Source organism: Martes martes (genome assembly GCF_963455335.1).
Source record: "Martes martes genome assembly, chromosome: 6".
Lineage (NCBI taxonomy): Eukaryota > Metazoa > Chordata > Mammalia > Carnivora > Mustelidae > Martes > Martes martes.
Genome location: NC_137893.1, coordinates 56563503 through 56582889, shown reverse-complemented (window position 1 = coordinate 56582889; position 19387 = coordinate 56563503). Strand labels below are relative to the sequence as shown.

Here is a 19387-nt window from a genome sequence, read left to right as displayed (position 1 = left end):
AAAAGTTCAAACCAGCTGATATTTTTCTTCACTAAAAATGAAGAGGGAATGAATTTAGATTTCATTGTAAGACGTTTACATCAAAAAGAAAGATTTCCTGATAGTGATAGCTGTTGAATATTGCAGTGGGTTTCCAGAAGGTGCTGTGAAAACAACTTTTTCATCATAATTCTTTTAAAAATGAGTTATTATCTTATTTATCCAGAAGTCTGAGTAATCAATTTTCAAGCTCTCAGACAGGGACTGTCTCGCAACCCAAGGGATTTCATTATCCCAGAGCCTTAGACTACTATGGAATACCAAGGAAGGTACGTAAGGTATGTAAGCGTGAAATAAAGCAGGGATTAAGGAAGTCTAGACCATAATACTGGTGGAGTTTTCAAAGCAAAAGCATTTCTTCATTAAAGAGAGTGAAGAAATATCTATATATTTTCCCTGTATGAATATTTTCCTCATATAACTGATAAAAATATAATAGGGATGAACGATGTTGAATGTATTTGTTTGACCAGGATAATTTGTGAAGATGTAATAACAGGGCTTGATCTTGGTTCAACATGATGGCTGAAATGTTATTACAGCCACCAAATGGAGCTCAGATTGTTTCTTGAATATAATCCCAGTATTTTAAGAGTAGAAGAAAAAAATGATCAATGTAAGGACTAGTCTTCATTGGCTATTTTTTGCTATGGTGGCAGTTCATACAGGTGATTATGAAATCTAAGACAATTTTATTCCATAGCTTGCTTGCTCAATGAAACTTAGTTACAAAACCACTACAAATCAATCTTTTATGAATGAATGTCTATTGATTTGCTTGGATAATAGTCATATATAACTTATTTAAAATCACATGTAGCTTAGGAAATTCAAAGTTATAGCCATTATTTTTCTCTTGAGTTAGTTCTGTTTCTTACTACTGTTCTCTGTACCTTTTTAAACTTTGCTCTGTATAGATAATAATATCTAGTTCTATTATGTTTAAGTTTTTTTAAAATTAATTTTCAAGAGATGCCTGGGTGACTCAGTGGGTTAAGTGTCTACTTTTGGCTCAGGTCATGATCCCAGGTCCTGGGATTGAGTCCCACATTGGGCTCCTTGCTCAGTGGAGATCCTGCCTTTCCCTCCGCCTGCTACTCCCTCTGCTTGTGCTCTCTCACTCTCTGACAAATAAATAAATAAATTCTTTTTAAAAATTAATTTTCAAACAACGGGAATTTCTTTGTAAACCCAATGTTCTCTCTCATAAATTTCCCCGTAAGTTTTGTTTGGAAGCTTAGTTTTATAGAAAATCTTGATTTACTCTGTAATTTATTTTGTCACATAAGATAGAAATAAAGATTTTTCAACATATTTTATTATTATATTTTAGGGGCTTTGTCAGATGCCACTCTTCCCTTTCTCTCTCACGCTTTAGGTTTTAGGCAACATTGTAACAGTGATAAAGTCTGTTATAAAATCTGTTACAACACAGCAACATATAGCACATTTCCATGTTGCAAATCTTGTAGTGGTATGCCAGATGCTTCACTAAGGATCTGTTATATAGTGTGTCCTTCTATAAACCATGAACCTTCTGCTCCAATGGGAATTCTTACTCCTTGGCTCTAAAAATCTTTTTTTGTGGGTTCTCCTTTGCTCTCCTTCACTCTGAATGCCAGTGTAAGCTCTTGCTTGCATTCTTCAAAGTCCAGTTGCCTTCCTGTGTTTCAAAGAGGCATTCTCTGATCATCTCTGCTTTCTTATTCTGTAACTTCGTATTATGGTGTTTCCATTCCCCATGTAGCATTTATAACTTATTATCATTGCTGTGCTTGTGTCATGCTCTCACTAGTATACATAAGTCCATGTGGGAACAGTACGAAATGGTGATAAGCAAAAGCTTCTGAGTTAGATGTTAAATCCCAGATCCACCATTCTATGACCTAGGGCAAGTTACTTAACCTGTTAGAGCCTCTAGGCCTCATCTGTAAAAGGGGAGTTATAACCTTTATATGGAGTTGTGATGTATTAACGTGCTAAGGTGCATAGTACAGTGCCAGACACAAAGTAAATATTTATCAAATTGAAGGCAGAGCCCATGTCCAATATTTCTTGGCAACTCTGTATAAGTGCAGAGCCAGGATGTTTTTCAAGTTGAGAACTCAATAAACTATTTGCTAATTGAATGAAAATATGCAGGTTTCTATCAAGTCTGAGTGTTTACAATTACATGGCCCCCCCCCTTTTTTTGAGAATTTTGTTAAGAGTCAGTTTTTTTATACATTCACAGCTTCCTTCAGGGTTGCATGCAGAAGTATCTAAATAAATTCTTCAGTGTCAGGAAAGGCAAGAGGAGGCCTACACAGCAGAATGGAAGGGGGCAGGGAGGCAGAGGGTAGACTCAGTGCTGAGTATTTTAGTTTCAGTCTGGCATTGTTTGCTCATCACCTGGTAGAGGGGCAAAGAGTGCCTGTCCCCTAATTTTCTATTTGTGGAAAATCTTTTTATATTTTAAGACCCAGAATAAATGTACCCACCCAACTGTATTGAGGTATAGCTGACAAAATTGTATATGTACTGTGTGAAAGGATTACCACTATCAAATTAATTCACACAGCCATTACCTCACATAGTCAGGTGTGTGTGCACGCAGTAAGAATGTTTCATATCTATTCTCTTAGCAAATTTCAAGTATGTAATATATATCAATAACTATGTAATATATATCAATAACTATATTATACATAATAATATATAGTCAACATGCTGTACATTAGATCCCCAAGGCTTATTCATCTTGTAACTGAAATTTTGTAACCTTTGACCACTATCTTCTCATCTTTTTGAATCCTCAACCCCTGGTAACCGCCATTCCACTCTCTGGTTCTATGAGTTTGACTCCCTTAGATACCACACATAAGTAAGATCCTGCAGTATTTGTCTTTCTATGTCTGGCTTATTTCACCAGACAGATAATGTCCTCCAGGTTTATCCATGTTGTTGCAAATGGCAGGATTTCCTTCTTTTTTTATGGCTAATATTCTATTGCATATGTAGACCACATTTTCTTTATCTGTTCATCCCATTGATGAACACTTAGGTTGTTTTCCTATCTTGACTATTGTGAATAATGCTGCCATGAACACGAGAGTGAGGATATCTCCTTGAAATACTGATTTATTATTATACTGATAATAATAATAATATTATTATACTGATATACAAAATACTGATTTTGTGTATTGTGTAATGCGTCTGTTGGATTGTATGGTAGTTCTATTAAAAAAAATTTTTTTTAAGAACCTCATACTGTTTTCCATAATGGTTGTACCAAGTTGTGTTCCCATCAACAGTGTACAGGGGTTACTTTTTCTCTATAACCTTTCCAACAAGTGGCATGTCTCTAGGCAGCTTTTCCTGAATCCTAACCCATAGCACCTTTATTAGATACTTAAAGTTGTCCATGTCATGTCATTAGTTCTGTTGCTACAAATGAAAGTAACATGATTTTAAACTTCCTGGTGGCAATTTTCTTCCCATATTTTGTGGTTTTATATTTTTCTAGCACTATTATCAATATGATGAGTACAATAAGGCTCTTCTAAGGATCAAATAAGAAAATGTTTATGAATGTAATTTTTAAATTATAAAGATTTATAAAGGTACAAGTTATTGTTGTTCTTCCTATATTAGAACTGCTCTTGTGGAAATTTATGTCTTTTAGGCATCATGAGAAAAATGGGCAGTTGAAATATGGCACAATGCATGATATTCAGCTATAAATTTCTATAATGAAGAGTTGCTATCCAAAATAAGAAAATATGAATACAGAAAGGGGGCCAAATATTTCATGAAATCAATTTACCTATACAGACATTTTTTATTATGAAAACATACACATTTAATTGATTTGACTATTAAGAAAAATTAGCAGTAACCTAGGACTCAAGTCATTTAAAACTGCTCTAGTTCTAACACAAATAAGCTTCTTGCTTATTGGTGAGCCATCACCCTTGTATGGTTCAGTTTCCTTGTCTGTAACCTGAGATGTTTGGACAGAGTATATTTAAGGCCTTTACCAGATTTATAAAAAAGATTTTCTTATTTGAATGCATAGACCATTGTTGCTCAGTTAGTCTGCATATATTTTGATAAGGAAGTAGAATAATTTTCTGTGATTGAAATCCAAGAATGGCACTTTAGCAATAAAGTTACTGCCCTTATAACACCATCTTCTTTTTTTTTTAATATTTTATTTATTTATCCGACAGAGATCACAAGTAGGCAGAGAGGCAGGCAGAGAGAGAGAAAGGGAAGCAGGCTCCCTGCTGAGCAGAGAGCCAGATGCGGGGCTCGATCCCAGGACCCTGAGATCATGACCTGAGCTGAAAGCAGAGGCTTTAATCCACTGAGCCACCCAGGTGCCCCATAACACCATCTTCTGATAGACTGATAGTGCCTTTGCTAAGAGAGCTGGCTAGTGATGTCTGTGTACCTTGAAGATTCTTGAACATGCATTTACTATGGGAAAGTGGCATCTGATGTCCTTCTCAAACCTTCTTCTGCAGACAGATGAGCATCCACTTGCCAGCTGCAGTTTTCTCCTTTTATAATCAGTCACAGCTTCTTGTCTGAGCCATGATGTATTTCCATAGTCTTTGGAGCTGAGGATTTTGTGACACATTAATGCTTCCATTTGGGCTTCACTTGACTGGACTAGGCCACTAAAGGTGGATAAATTAAAAGGCAAATACATTAACTGATTAATGTTATGAAAAAGGAAATGAGAAAGCTTTCTTTTCAACAATATAGGAAAATATTACTTGGTTTCATTACAGTGCCCACAAAACTTTTATAGATGTCCAGATTTAAGTCTTGGGGGACCTAGGTGGCCCAGTCAGTTAAGCATCTGACTTTAGCTCAGGTCATGATCTCAGGGTTCTAGGACTTAGCCGTACATTGGGCTCTCTGTTCAACAGGGAGACTGCTTGTCCTTCTGCCTGTACCCACACTTCGTGCTCTCTCTCAAATGAAAAACAAAACAAAACTAAAAAAGAAGATTTAAGTCCTAAGCCCTTTTTTGGGGAGATAATAACATTCTTTTACAATTATTTTGACTTAACTATTACTGTACATATTATATACTGTATATATTATATACTAATATTTACCTCAAAAATTTTGAAAAGTAATATCACATTGTCTACTAAAAGTTTGAATAACTATCATGGAAAGTAAATGTATTTGTGTCTTGCCAGCATTAAATATTATTAATCTTTGTAATTCTGGCACTATGATAGGTGAAAAAAACTATCTGGTTTTAATGGCACTCTTTTGATAATGATATTCAGTAATTTTTTCATATCTTACTCCCACTTTTACTTATTTTGTTTAAATTGCTTATTTATAACCTTTTCTCCTTTATTGTGCTGTTAAAACAAATGCACTTTTACTGTACATTCAGACTATTCTAAGGTTTAAGGATACATCATTGGATAAGTCATAAAAAGATGTTCTCATGGAGCTTATGTTCTAGGGGGAAGAGAAAAATTAACAAGAAAAAGTGTCAGACATATGTTCTAAGATAAAATCAAGGGATATGATCAGGATCTGCTGGGGGGTTACAAACTGATCAGGAAATGTTTTTCACAAAGGGTGATATTTATATTGAGACTAAACTGACAAGACCATCTGTAGAAGATCATCTTTTCAGGTGATACGAACAGCTAATATAGAGGCATAAATGAGTTAGGTAGTTTATGAATAGAAAGACAGCTATGGGTCTAGAGAAGGTGGGGGAGAAAAAGCGGGCAGAGATGGGGTTGGGGAATTTGGAAGGCTCAGTCCATATAAAGGCTGGTAATTCAGGGGAAGGAGTTTTGGTATCATTCCAAGTGTGTTGGGAAGTGATTGAAGCTTTTTGAAGAGGAGTGATACATTCTGATTTCCATCCTAACTGGTCACTCTGTTATGTGTGGAATGAGTAGAAGCAGGGAGAACAATCAGGGGTTAGAGGAATTATCTCAGCAAGAACTGATGGTTACTTAGAATAGAGGATGCTGTTGATGGCCTGCTCAGAGAACCTGTCTGCCCTGTGTACCACACTCTCAGCTACTGTGAAAGTAGGCTTTTATAAATCTCAGCTGACCCCTTCCTGGGAGGCTATACCTCCCCTGCCTTCTTATGGACCTTAGCCAATGACTGATTGACTAGCAGATTCTGTTGCCTAAAGGTGGGGTTAACTGTGCTACAGTTTGTGCTGTAGCAGTTCCTTATGGAATCAGGCTAAAGCTAAATAATCACTAGCTGAGATGACATTCCTACTTAGCATTCCCCACCTGTCCTTAACAGATTCTCTTGCTCCGCTTCTCAACAAATAACTTGAACAAGAATCTTCATCTCAGCTCTGTTTTTAGGAAACCTTACCCAAGACACTTGGTTTAGGATGGCAGAGGTTGAAATGGAATAGACTGGTTTAGAAATGTTTGAGAGCTAGAGTCTGTGGAATGAGAGAAAATTTGTTACTGAGCAATGTGGTGGGTAATGGCATTATTTACTAACCACAGATGTCTGAAAAGAGCAGGTTTGCAAGACGGAGAGGGAAAAAATTCAGTTTCTGAGATGTCTATAAATGGATATATTAAGAATGCAATTGAATATTCTAATCTTTTGCTCCAAAGGCCAATCTAGTCCGAAGACCAATATTTGGGATTCAACTATAATATTCAAATGGTGTTTGAAGGAATGTACCTGAATGAGTGTACTTAAGGTGAGAGGAGAGATGGAAGAAGAGATCAGGTTGCGGCATAAAAATATTCAAGGTTGAGCAGAGGAGGAAAAATCTAGCACATACCTTGAGGAGTAGTCAGTGAGTAGTGACTAAACTATGAGAAGGTGTGTCACAGCGACTTAGAGTATAAAGTGTTTCAAGGGGGCTGTGATCAGCTATTGAGTGCAACTGAGCATGTTCCTAAACATCTTAATGAAGATGAAGACAGAGAACATCATGAAATAGGCAACAGGGAAATTTTTGGTGATCTTGACAGGAGAAAAGTTTAACAGGAAAAGTTTCTGAGGTAATGGGAAGAGTGGTAAAGGAGAGAATGGGAGATGATGAAGCAAACACATTGACCTCCGCATTTATCATTGTTATGAATAGGACTAGTGAATGAGGTAGTAACTTAAGTGGGGAAAAGAGTGCAAAGGTTTTTATTTTTTATTTTTATTAACACCGTTAGAAGGAAAAAACCGATTTTCACAAAAGAGAGGGGACAATTGCAGGAGAAAGTTCTTGAATAGACAAAAAGCAATGAGACCTAGTGTTTATAAGTAGGAGTTGGCTTTATCCTGAGGTGGAAACACTTCAAATTTACAACAGGAGGAATGCCAGAGAAATAAGTGCTAACAAAGAAAGCTTTGTAGATGTGGTGTATGGCTAAGTTAGTTTGTGTCTGATTATTTCTGTGTCTTTATTGAAATATGAAATGAGGATCTCAGCTGAGATGAAGGTCAGAGATGGGGTCAGTAATTTGGAGATTTAAGGGGGGAAGAGTAAGGATGAAGTAATCATGTTAGAGTATTTTATTTATGGAGGAGATGTAGTATTATTTCCTTGCGCTATTGAATGCCCCTTTTGGCAGAATGCTCATTTTTAATGAAACCAGTCATCAAGATTTTTAGTTTTTTCTAGACATACTTAGGTCCTCAGGAGTAGGTGTGGAATAGGTAAATGGTTGAGTTTAACCAGCATTGGGGTTTTGTCAGGGACGCAGAGGCAGTTAAAGAATTTGTAAGGGAGTGATTATGCAGACAGGCTGTGAGATATGAGCTGGGCTAAGAGGCAAATGAGAGGGAGGATGGAAAGAAAGATGGGTTGGTGAATGGATTTGAGGTTGTGATATGGTTGAAGAAATGTTGAAGTGGGGGTAGTAGAATATATGAGCTTGAAAGACAAGAGGGAATAAAGAGACTGGGATGTTTGACATCCACATTCAGAGATATTAGAAACATTTGGAAGTAGGTGGATTATAGGAAGAATCATTGGTTGGAGGGGGGTTGAGAATCTTGGAGGACGTGGTGTTGGATCATTTACACAGGTGTCAAAATCCCCAAATTTGGAGAAAGGAATAGAGTATAGAGGACACTAGGATGGGGGCGAAAGTCATCAGTGAAATAGAGAAATGGGAAACTGGCATAATGTGATATTTGCTTTATTTCATTGATTCCTATGAGTTCTTAGTTTTTTTTAAACTATATTTTATTGTAAGAATGATATTAAAAATCAGAACATAAAGCCAAAATCTCCCGTAATTTTGTCACTCCATCAGAGGATGGTGGATTCGGACTAAAACATGTAGCAGCTTCTTGTCTGCTTATTCTGTCTAGTCCAGGTGTTCCATTTGTTTAGCCTACTCTTCATGAAGTATATAGCAGGGTTTGCTACTATGGTGAGTGTCTGCCTCTTAGCTGGCAGCCAGCAAGAGTGAGCCCTCAAATGGAGATGCCGTCTCATTGTGCTGGTTGACCTCCTACCCTCACTGTGCTGATCTCTCCCACGTTGCTAAAATCTGTGACAACCCTTACTGATCACTGTTGTAAAATAGGGCAGTAGCCCTTCATTTCTCAAAACTTGTTTCACTGTGGATGCCGTGGTTAGATAGTTTCTCATTATTTTCTCAGTGTTGGTGAATTGATTGCATTTGATGACTCTCTTGAATCCATCCATATCTTCCGTCAGTTCCAGTTATATTTACAAATTATTTGGCAACTGTGTCCTTTCCATTCCTTGTGACTAATGAGTCTTTATTCCAGCTTGTAAGTGCTGCGCTGCCCAGGTTGTCTTGAACATCTGCTGATTGTTTCTGGACAGGGAATTATGGGGAGAGCGGAATGGATGCTTTCAAAGAGCTGGCTGCCCAGGAAGGCCTATGTATCGCCCATTCAGACAAAATCTACAGCAATGCTGGGGAAAAGAGCTTTGACCGACTCCTGCGCAAGCTCCGGGAGAGGCTTCCCAAGGCCAGAGTGGTGGTCTGCTTCTGTGAAGGTATGACGGTCCGAGGCCTCCTGAGTGCCATGAGGCGCCTGGGCGTCGTGGGAGAGTTCTCACTCATTGGAAGGTAAATTTCAATCTCTCTCTCTCTCTCTCTCTCTCACACACACACACACACCCCACCCACTTTGGCCCACATATGCTTGCTCTCACAAATCTGGATTTCCTGACTCCAATGAGGGTGAGATGTGGTCTGCTAGGCTGAACCTTAACTTTGGATCATGGAGAGTGGGGCTATCATCATTTTTCTGCTAGACGAGAACAGAGTAGTTGATGACAAGATGATGAGACTATTTCAGAGAAAGGTGGGAAGTTATTGCCAGAATGTTTTGTTCTAAAGAATTTTTCTTTTCATGTGCTTCTGGCCCCTTTCAACCCCCCAGCCCCCAAACCACACGCATACTTATGTCTTCACACTTCCTAAACATAAGAATCTTAATGGAGTATTGGTGGATGGAGGGTAGCAGTGAAGATGGAAATATATATTAAGACACAAAATTTAAAAGGCTGATTAAATGTAAGTGAAAATATACAGCGGAACTGTGGAACTTGATAATGTGCTCTTTACATGCATGGGATGGCTGAGTGATGCTTTCCGCATGTGACTCCTGAAATAGCAGGTGGTGGCTTCTAAAATCTCTGCTCTTCTTTCTAGATCATATATACTTGTGTGGGAATAGATTTTCAGTATCATTGGTTTTTAACCTAACAGGTGTCTTGTTTAATTTGCCTGCTTATAATATTGCAGAAAGCAACTGCTAAATTTTTCCAAGGAACCTACTGAGTTTACCTAAATGAAAGCCTCCACTGATCCCTGACTCAGTCACACTCATTTTCCAGATTGCTTTTTCTCTTTCTATCTCCTCTGTTGGCTAGAATAAAATCTAAATCTCACCTGTTGAAATACCTCAAACACTAGCCCTCTTCTCTAGGAAGCTGAGTAGTAATGGTATGGACATCCTCTCCAGACCTTTCCCTCTGTCCTTGAACTTGTGGTAATGATTGCAATAGTAGTAACACTAATCTCATCATCATGTGAAACTAGAGGTACAGGACACTTCAAAGACTTTAGAGAAGAAGGTAGGATATACAACTAAATAAAAGAGAAGTACTCTCTCATGAGGAGATATGGAATCAAGATCAAAATATAATTCAAGATTAAGAAAATTTTTGAATTTAAGTATAATTGGCACACTGTCACAAAATGTCATTTTGGCTTCTTCAACACGATGCAGCTGTGTAAAGCCACTTAAGAAAACAAGTCTTCAAAACAAGTATTTAAAAAAGGAATATTATTTCCTTTATGACTGAAAAGGAGGTAAGCAGCATTGTTGAACTTTTATGCAGAATAAGGTTGGTAATATATGTATCAGAACAGGTGGCCTACAGATACTCAGTCCTTTTTATTAATTTTGTAAAATTACTGATTTTATGAAGGGCACTTATTTTAAAAATATTTTCATGTTTACCATTTTCAAGAGAACAGTTGCTTATTTTTTTCAGAATTCATTCTCTTTAATATCCATAAAGACACTATCTACCTGGATTCTGAAGATCTTAAAGAGATGTGGCAAACATGTAGACTTTGGGATTTACAGAATGCCTAATTGTGAAATATAATTATACAAATGTTGCAGTGAGTAATTGGAGTGTAAAGGATTCATTCCATCATCATTATTTAAAAGCTGAACAAAGATGGCAATATAAACTTACCTCTCTGGTTCTTGCTTACCTGCAATACAGCTGAACTCATGCAAATATTTCTGAGTCTCATGCATGTTTGCTCATGAAGAGTTCAGCTACATGTGATATCTACCTCTTCTATTCATCTCTTTCTCTGCCCTACCTCTGCTGGGTCCTACTGACACATTCTAGGTAACTGTCATGACAGTGAACACCTGGACTTCTGAGGATGCGGTTCCCTGTACCAGGGGTTATGGAGTTATGCCAGTGATTCATGGAGCCCTTGAAATGCCAAAGCTGTGCCACACTTGCTGCTTCTCTGCCTTTCTGGACTGTATTCTTCAAGGGTCTATCAGAGTGGTATTGACTGTTGCTCTCATATCTTAGAGGATTAGGGGGAAAATGGCCTTTTCTCATTCTTGGTTCACAGTTATTTCCCTTCCCTGGGAGAGATATCAGTTCAGATATGAGTCTGTAGGGAGCTGAACAGGGAACCAAGCCAAGTAATAACAATATACCATACCTAGAATTAGCTTTCCCTTCAGATGTTTGATTCTCCCACTTTCTGAGGGATAAATTCTACCCCAAACTCTCCTGTCACTCATGGCAATGGACATTTGGTGGGCCTGATTCTCTCATTTCTGCAGGCATGTTCAGAAGGGTTATAGTTTAACATCAAGTTGCAACTTCTAGCTGCATATTCAGCATATTTCCCTCCTACTTGAAGGGGTTTCATTTACTAAATGATGATATTCTTTTGAGGTCAGGAGCCATTGTTTGGTTTCTTTCACAGCACATGGTCTATTTCTGGCTGCTGCCAGATTTACCAGAGGACATTGTGGAGATGGTGATGGACCTCTTTTCATAGAGGGGAAGATAAGTAAGTCATGGTTTAGATTGCAGCAAAAGATACTTAATTTTAAAAATACTAGAACTTCCTGAATGAAGATTTATAGTCCCTTGCCCCCACGACTCCTCTTTTCTCTCATACTTCACAGGAACATAAGAGGAAATGTTGTTGGTGGCACCATTCAAACATATACAGACTTTGACAACTTATTGCTGTTCTTGTCGCAGCCAGCCTGGTCCAAGGCAGATTCATCACTCACATGGGTTATTGCAATATCCTCCTAATTGACCCTTGCCACATCCCCATCATCTATTCTTAAGGCAAAGTGATCTTTTAAAATTTAAGTCAGGTAATTTAAATCTTTTAAAATTTAAGTCACTCTTTATGTGCTTAATACCTCAAAATGTCTTCCCATTTTTTTCATAATGAAGTCTTACCATGGCCTTAAAATCCCACCTCTGTTTTATTATGTCATTTTCATAATGACATAATAAACTATGATAACAGAAATAGAACTTTTAAGTAGGAATTTTCAAACATAATACAAAAATTCTATATTTAATGAATATAGGATAATGGAAAAAAATAACAAAAAGTTAAATGGGCTGAGATTTCTAGCTCTGCCACAAAATAATCATGTGATCTTGCTTAAGTCACTTTTTGTCCTGAGTCTATTTTTTTTTTTCAAAAATTAACAACCTATCACCTATTAAGACCATATGACAAAAGTATTATCAACATGAACATATTTATAGATTCATTTTTTCTAAAGTTATTCATGAACTTATATTAATCTATTTAGATTTTATTACCCACCACTTTATTAAAACCAGGAGAATTTGTTGAATACAGCTGGTCAGTATTAGTGTCTTAATGTGGCCATGGAATGTAGCCAGCAGGCCCATAGGAAAATCAAACCTTAGACTTTGGGCAAATTGGCAGAACATTGTCACCAAGTAAGTTAACTAACCACAAGTTAATCATTATGCAAAAAGTAAGTTCCATCTTGGTTCTATGAAAATGCTTCTTTTGACATGATTCTCAGAATTGTGCTCACCATATTTATAATTATAATTTTAATATGATGGTGATGATGATGAACACATTTGTTTGGGCCTTACTATATGCCAGGCACTGTTCTAAGCACTTTGTATACTTTAACTTATTGTAACAGTATGATGAGAAAGTGCTAATACTATTCCCACTTTGATGTATAGAGAAGTAAACTTGTCGAAAGTGCTATAAAGCCAGAGATGGGATTTGAACCTAGCAGTTTGGCTTCAGAATTCATGGTCTTTATCTTGAAGTTATACTGTGTCAAGCTGTGATTGTTTTATTTAAGAGATATTAACATTACCCATAGTTTCCTTTCAGTTTGCTCTCTCTTCTCGAGATCTTGTTGTTTAGATTCACCTTCTTTGGGAAAATCAACTGAAGTATCTCTGTAAAAAAGTTTTACATTTGTAATTATTCTCTACTTCTTTGAATCCCCTTTTTCTCCTAGTATTAAGTGTTTTGTGTGATAATTCAATAAAGGGACCATTTGTTTCAAGTTGATTATTTTTCATCATAACATGAGACTCCATAGTCTTACCCACCCTGTTTTCCTCATCTTAGGAAGCCCTTACAGCAGGTTTATATTCTATCTTCTTAGGAGCCTTTGGTTAAATATCTTGGGTATGCCATATTTAACTGTATATTTCCTAGCCTCCTTTATTTGGATTATGACCTCATCTTCTAATTTCTCCACTATACAAAAGAAATATCCAGTAAAGACCATGAAGTCAATAACCTTTCATTTTGCCCCATCTCCCTACTATATCCTGGCCAATTAAACTTTAAATATAGAGTCTTTACATTTCAAATGCCTATCCCTTATTGGTGTGTGCTGTTTAATCTATCATCTCTCCCAACTCTTATCTTCTAACCCACTAGACCCACTTTCCATTATCTGTCACTGCAGAGAAATTCCTTCTAAAACTTGATCCACGAAAACACTGACACCATGGTTTTTAAGTTGAAAGCACAACAAACAACATTAAGCATTTTTTTTTTTTTTAATGGCTGAAAAGGAGCAATTGCTTTTTCTGGAAAGAAGGCTACTGTAATTTTATTTATTTTATTTTTTATTTTTAATAAGTTTTTATTATGTTATGTTAGTCACTATACAGTACATCATTAGTTTTTGATGTAGTGTTCCATGATTCATTGTTTGTGTATAACACCCAGTTCTCCATGTAATACATGCCCTTCTTAATACCCATCACTGGGCTCACCCATCCCCTCACTGCCCCCCCCCTTAAAACCCTCTGATTGATTCCCAGAGTCCATAGTCTCTCGTGGTTCATCTCCCCCTGTGATTTCCTCGTCTTCATTTTCCCCTTCCTTCTCCTAATGTCCTCCATGCTATTCCTTATGTCCCATAGATAAGTGAAACCATATGGTAATTGTCTTTCTCTGTTTGACTCATTTCACTTAGCATAATCTCCTCCAGTTCCATCCATGTTGATGCAAATGTTGGGTATTCATCCTTTCTGATAGCTGGGTAATATTCCATTGTATATATGGACCACATCTTCTTTATCCATTCATCTGTTGGAGGGCATCTCGGCTCCTTCCACAGTTTGGCTGTTGTGGACATTGCTGTTATGAACATTGGGGTGCATATGGCCCTTCTTTGCACTACATCTGTATCTTTAGGGTAAATACCCAGTAGTGCAATTGCCAGGTCATAGGGTAGCTCTCTTCTTAACTTTTTAAGGAACATCCACACTGTTTTCCAAAGTGGCTATACCAACTTGCATTCCCACCAACAGTGTAAGAGGCTTCCCCTTTCTCCACAACCTCTCCAATATTTGTTGTTTCTTCTCTTATCAATAGTCTTGTCAACAGTTTCATTTTAAAACAAAGGAAATACCTGTTTTTTATTTTTAGTTTCTTGCTTTTTACAAGGCAATCTTTTTGTCTTTTTCTTCCAATAACACATATTTGGAAGTGACCTTGATACCCTTGAACAAGATGATATACCATGGTGTTATGTTCACATGCTTTATTTTTTTTTAATGAAAAATGCATTATTTTAGATACCATTTTTCTGCCGTGGAAAAAAATGGGGGAAATACCTAAAGTTTTCAGCCTTCAAACAAAATTGCAAAGGTTATATATTACAAAGTAAATATGGATTTTCAGTGAAGTGTGACCTCCACCAAAATGGATTAAAATCAAGAGGCTGATGAGCATTTTCAGATGCATGATGGTTCAACTTACAGATATATAACCTGGCCTTCTCTAAGTTCCCAAGGGCAGAAAATGATTGCTAACCTGCTGACAGGTGATCCCTTCCTTAAAACATGCCTCCACGGGCAGATTAATGAGTGCTTTGTGGAAGAATACACTGCTAGAAAAAGACTGAAAAAATGTGTTCAAGGGAAGGAGATGGGATTTAGTTTAGAGTATGCTGGAGAATAAATACTATTTGTAGGCTACTGACAAGTATTTTGAGCATAGATCTCAGCCACAGAAATGCTCAGGATTTTCACAATAATTGGGAGGCTGATTTGTTTTTTAATAACTCTTCTCTATGTTTCAGATAATGGACATCTGAAAACTGAAAGACTAATATTGTGGTCTCTACTTGCCTTTTGGATACTAGAAACAGTGAAGGGTGTTGGGTGCCCTTTGTATTTATAAGGCACTGGCTCAATTTGAATGGTTGAAAAAGGAAGTCATTATGGATTTAGTTTAGTTTGTATTTGAGGCTGATTGAAGACAACAGGGAATTTGTCTTAATACACTTCTTGTAATTCATATGATAGTCTGTTTGCAACCTGACTGCACAACAGAAGAAGCAGGAGCACTTAAAAATGCAGATTCTTGGATCCCACCCCAGGCCATCAATAGAGCTTCTTGGTGAAGGACTTTGGATCTTTTTTTTTTTTTTTTAATTTATTTATTTGACAGACAGAGAGCACAAGTAGGCAGAGAGGCAGGCAGAGACAGAGAGGGGGAAGCAGGCTCTCTGCTGAAACAGAGAGCCTGATGCTGGACTCGATCCCAGGACCCTAGGATCATGACCTGAGACGAAGGCAGGGGCTTTAACCCACTGAGCCACCCAGGCACCCCTGGATCTTCTTTTTTTAAAGACTGAAGATGAGTTAAGTTTCAGAACCATTACCCTCTGATGCCTACATCTATGCTTTGCACCCAGGTGGCAATCACTATGAATGAATTGCTTTCAGGACATATTTGAAAGGACAAATGAAATGAGGTTTAACTCTACTGCCTGTTATTCTGCCACTTTGGCTCTGTTTTTGTTTGTTTGTTTGTTTGTTTTTAATTCTTGAAATTTATTTGCCTTCAAGATTTTCTTTCAAAAGTAAAGATATATCTGAAAGTAGTAAATAATAATAATATTGACAGTAGTAGTCGCAGTAATAGTAATAAACACTATTTGAAGCTCTGTTATTTTTTATATTTCTACCTTCTCCTGATGCCCAGACTGGCCTGTTGACCTGTCCTGTGAAAGCATAATCATGTCCTAGTTTTCTGACTAATCAAGATGCAGAGTAGGAAGCATTTAAGCACGTGGCAGATTAGTCCAGTCATCTCTGAGCAATAAACTACTATTTCTTGCTGATTGTGGAATTGGGGTCTGATGACTGAGCTGCTCATCAGCTGCTTGTCTGTCTAATACATAAACCATAAAAACATCAGTTCCTAGGCTCCACCTTCTTCAGATTCTATTTTAGTATGTTTGGGGATGGATTGAAGAGTATGTACATTTCCAATCAGCATTATTGAAATTCAAAAATTTTAAGTGTTTCATTTGATGAGTTTTGGCAATTCTAAACGGTAATGTAAGCACTATAACTATGTAAATCACAGTATAGACTATTCCTTAATGCCCCTTGGCCAGCATTCCTCTCCAACCTCTGGACACAGGCAACAACTGATCGGCTTTCTGTCCTTACACTTTTCCTTTTCTAGAATGTTGTATAAAGGAAATCATATGGAATGGAGTCTTTTATGTCTGACTTCTTTTAATTGGCAAAGTGTTTTTAGATATACCCATGCAGTTGTACATATTAGTTGCTTCTTTATTGCTGAGTAGCATTCTATGGCATAGATATGCTTCAATTTGCTTATCCATTCTCCTTTCGATGAACATTTGGGTCATTTCCAGTTTTGACTATAATAAATAATGCAGCTATAAACATCCATGTATAAGTCTTCGTGTGGACATATATGTTTAATGTTCTTAAAGAAATATCTAGGGGTGAGATTATGGGTCACATGGTAAGTCTATATTTCACTTTATAAGTTTCTTTATAAGAAAATGCCAAATTATTTTCTGAAGTGGCAGTACAATTTTGCACTTCCACCAGTGTGTATGAAAGTTCTAATTCCTTTACATCTTCACCAAAATAGTATTGTCAGTCTTTTTACTTTTAGCTATTCTGGTGGGTGGGCAGTGGCATCTCTTTGTGGTTTTAATTTGCATTTTCATAATGACTAATAAAGTTGAATATTTTTATGTGCTTATTTGCCATTTTAATATCTTTTTTGGTGAAATCTTTTGTAGACATATGTGTTCATCTTGTTATCAGGTTGTTAGTCTTATTATGAAGTTGTAAAAGTTCTTTGTAATTACTGGACCCAAATCATTTATAATATACATATATAGCATATATTTTCTCTTAGTATGTGTCTGAAATTTGATTTTGTTAACAGGATCATTGGATGATAGGATGGTTTAAATTTTGAAAGTCCAGTTATTAATTTCTTCTTTTATGACTTATGTTCATTGTGTTCTATCAAAGATAGCTTTACCTACTCCAACATCACAAATAGTTTTTGTAGAAGTTTTATAGTGTTTCCTTCTATATTTAGATATATGATTAAGTTATATATTTGGAATTAGTTTTCATACATGTTGTGAGATAAGGGTGAATACTCTTTTTCTGACCTAAAATATCCAGTTGTTCCAGAACTGCTTTGTTGAAAAGACTATCATTTCCCCATTAAAATAGCCTACCATTTGTTGAAAACAATGGTGTATATATGTATGTATATTAATTAAATATTTTTAATGTTCCATTTTATCTTTACCTTTGACTTACTATAATTCTTTATTATTTTATGAATAGTTGATCTGGGGCCTGTAATATGTTTCTTTAAGTTATTAATATCCACACTCCAAGAATATTATACCATATTACATATAGGCAGTGCTATAGCAATATATTTCTAATTCTCCCTCTTGATGTATGTTCTATTATTATTGTATATTTTACTTCTAATTCTGTTATAAAGTGTAAAATATACTTATTTTTGCTTAGTCAATTGTCTGTTTAAGAAACTAAAAATGAGAAAAAATCACTTTCTTTAATTACCTATATAATTACTTTTCTGTTCCTTTGTGTAAATCCAATTTTCTTCTTATGCTGTTGTTACACATTACATTTATACATATTAAAAACTTAGTAATACATTGTCATAGTTATTGTTTTAGAAGTTATACCTATTACAGAAGCTGACAAGACAGAAGGGAATAAGTGTATTATTTGTTGGGATTTTTATATTTGCCATTAGATTTACTATTTCAGATTCTCTACATTTTTTTCCCTATGGATGCAAGTTACCCCTGGTGTCATTTATATACCAGATACACTTTGTTCCTACCTACCACCTTTGTGCTATTGTCAAATAAATTCCATTTCCCTATTTTATAGGTCCCCAAATAAAATTATATGCATGTTGTTTTATACAATTGCTTTTAAATCATTGAAGTATAGAAAGAAGAAGAAATATGCGTTTATACTATCTTTTATAATTACTTGACTACTTTTACCTATGCGGGGATGTGTGTGTGTGTGTGTGTTTTGAATTTCCATCTTGGGTAACTTGCTTTAAGCCTAAATTATTTCCTTTAATATTTAATCTACCTATTTATTTATTTATTTATTTATTTTGGAGGGGGTAGGCCTTCCAGGAGTGAATTTACTCAGTGTTTGCTTATCTGGGAATATCTTTATTTCACTTTCATTTTTGAAAAATGGTTTTGCTGGATATAAGATATTTGGTCAACAGCTTCTTATTTCAGCACTTTGGATATGTCACCTAGCTGCCTTTTGGCCACCATTATTTCTCATATGAGCTCATTTCTTGTTCTGACCAGAGGAGATGAAAGTGTTGGGGGAGGGGGTGTTCCAGTGTTCTACTGGAAAGGCCTTAACTCTTGGTAACCCTAATCCTGTCCCATTTCTCTTTATTATAATTTTAATGGATAGTAAAATAACTGTGGTTACTGCTTTAACTATTCTAGAGAGTAAAAAATCAATAACCTCTTCTCATTGAATGATTATTCCAGAGTTTTAGCTATATATTGTGGAACGCTGACATTTGCACAAAAGAAATTTATGTTTTTTTCCTGAGGTACTTACCCAGAGCCCTAGTTGTAGCTACAGTCAATGTCTGGTGTGTTCTCATATTGGGAGAATTTGGATCTTTGCTTTTTATCTGATGTCTCTTAGAGATGAGCTTGGTTTCTATATCTTTTTAAAATAACATTGAAGACTGGAAAAAAAGCATGCTTTGAACATTCCTTTTTACACTTTTTTCATAGTAATAATTTTCTTTCTTCAAAAGTGTACTTCCAAGAAATTACCATAGGCAATTTTTCAAATTGTAGACGCAGTTTCAGAGATTTATGGAAACACTACACAATAAGTAGGGAGTATAACCTAAAGGCTGTCTAGGTTTGGCATTCCTCTCTAATGAGGAGATAAACAGGTGTATTTTTTTCTTCCTTCCTCACCAAA

At 36.3% G+C, this 19387-nt stretch overlaps 1 protein-coding gene across 3 annotated transcripts in view; it reads left to right on the top strand.

Moving 5' to 3' along the window:
* GRM1 (glutamate metabotropic receptor 1) overlaps positions 1–19387 on the top strand; it is a gene marked incomplete at both ends in the record, with an annotated part of 416726 nt that overhangs the window by 121943 nt on the left and 275396 nt on the right. For all 3 annotated transcript variants that reach the window (XM_080807035.1, XM_080807036.1, XM_080807037.1), the window contains one exon: positions 8852–9101. In XM_080807035.1, coding sequence (XP_080663161.1) covers positions 8852–9101 — 250 coding nt within the window. The remainder of the gene's footprint in view (positions 1–8851; positions 9102–19387) is intronic.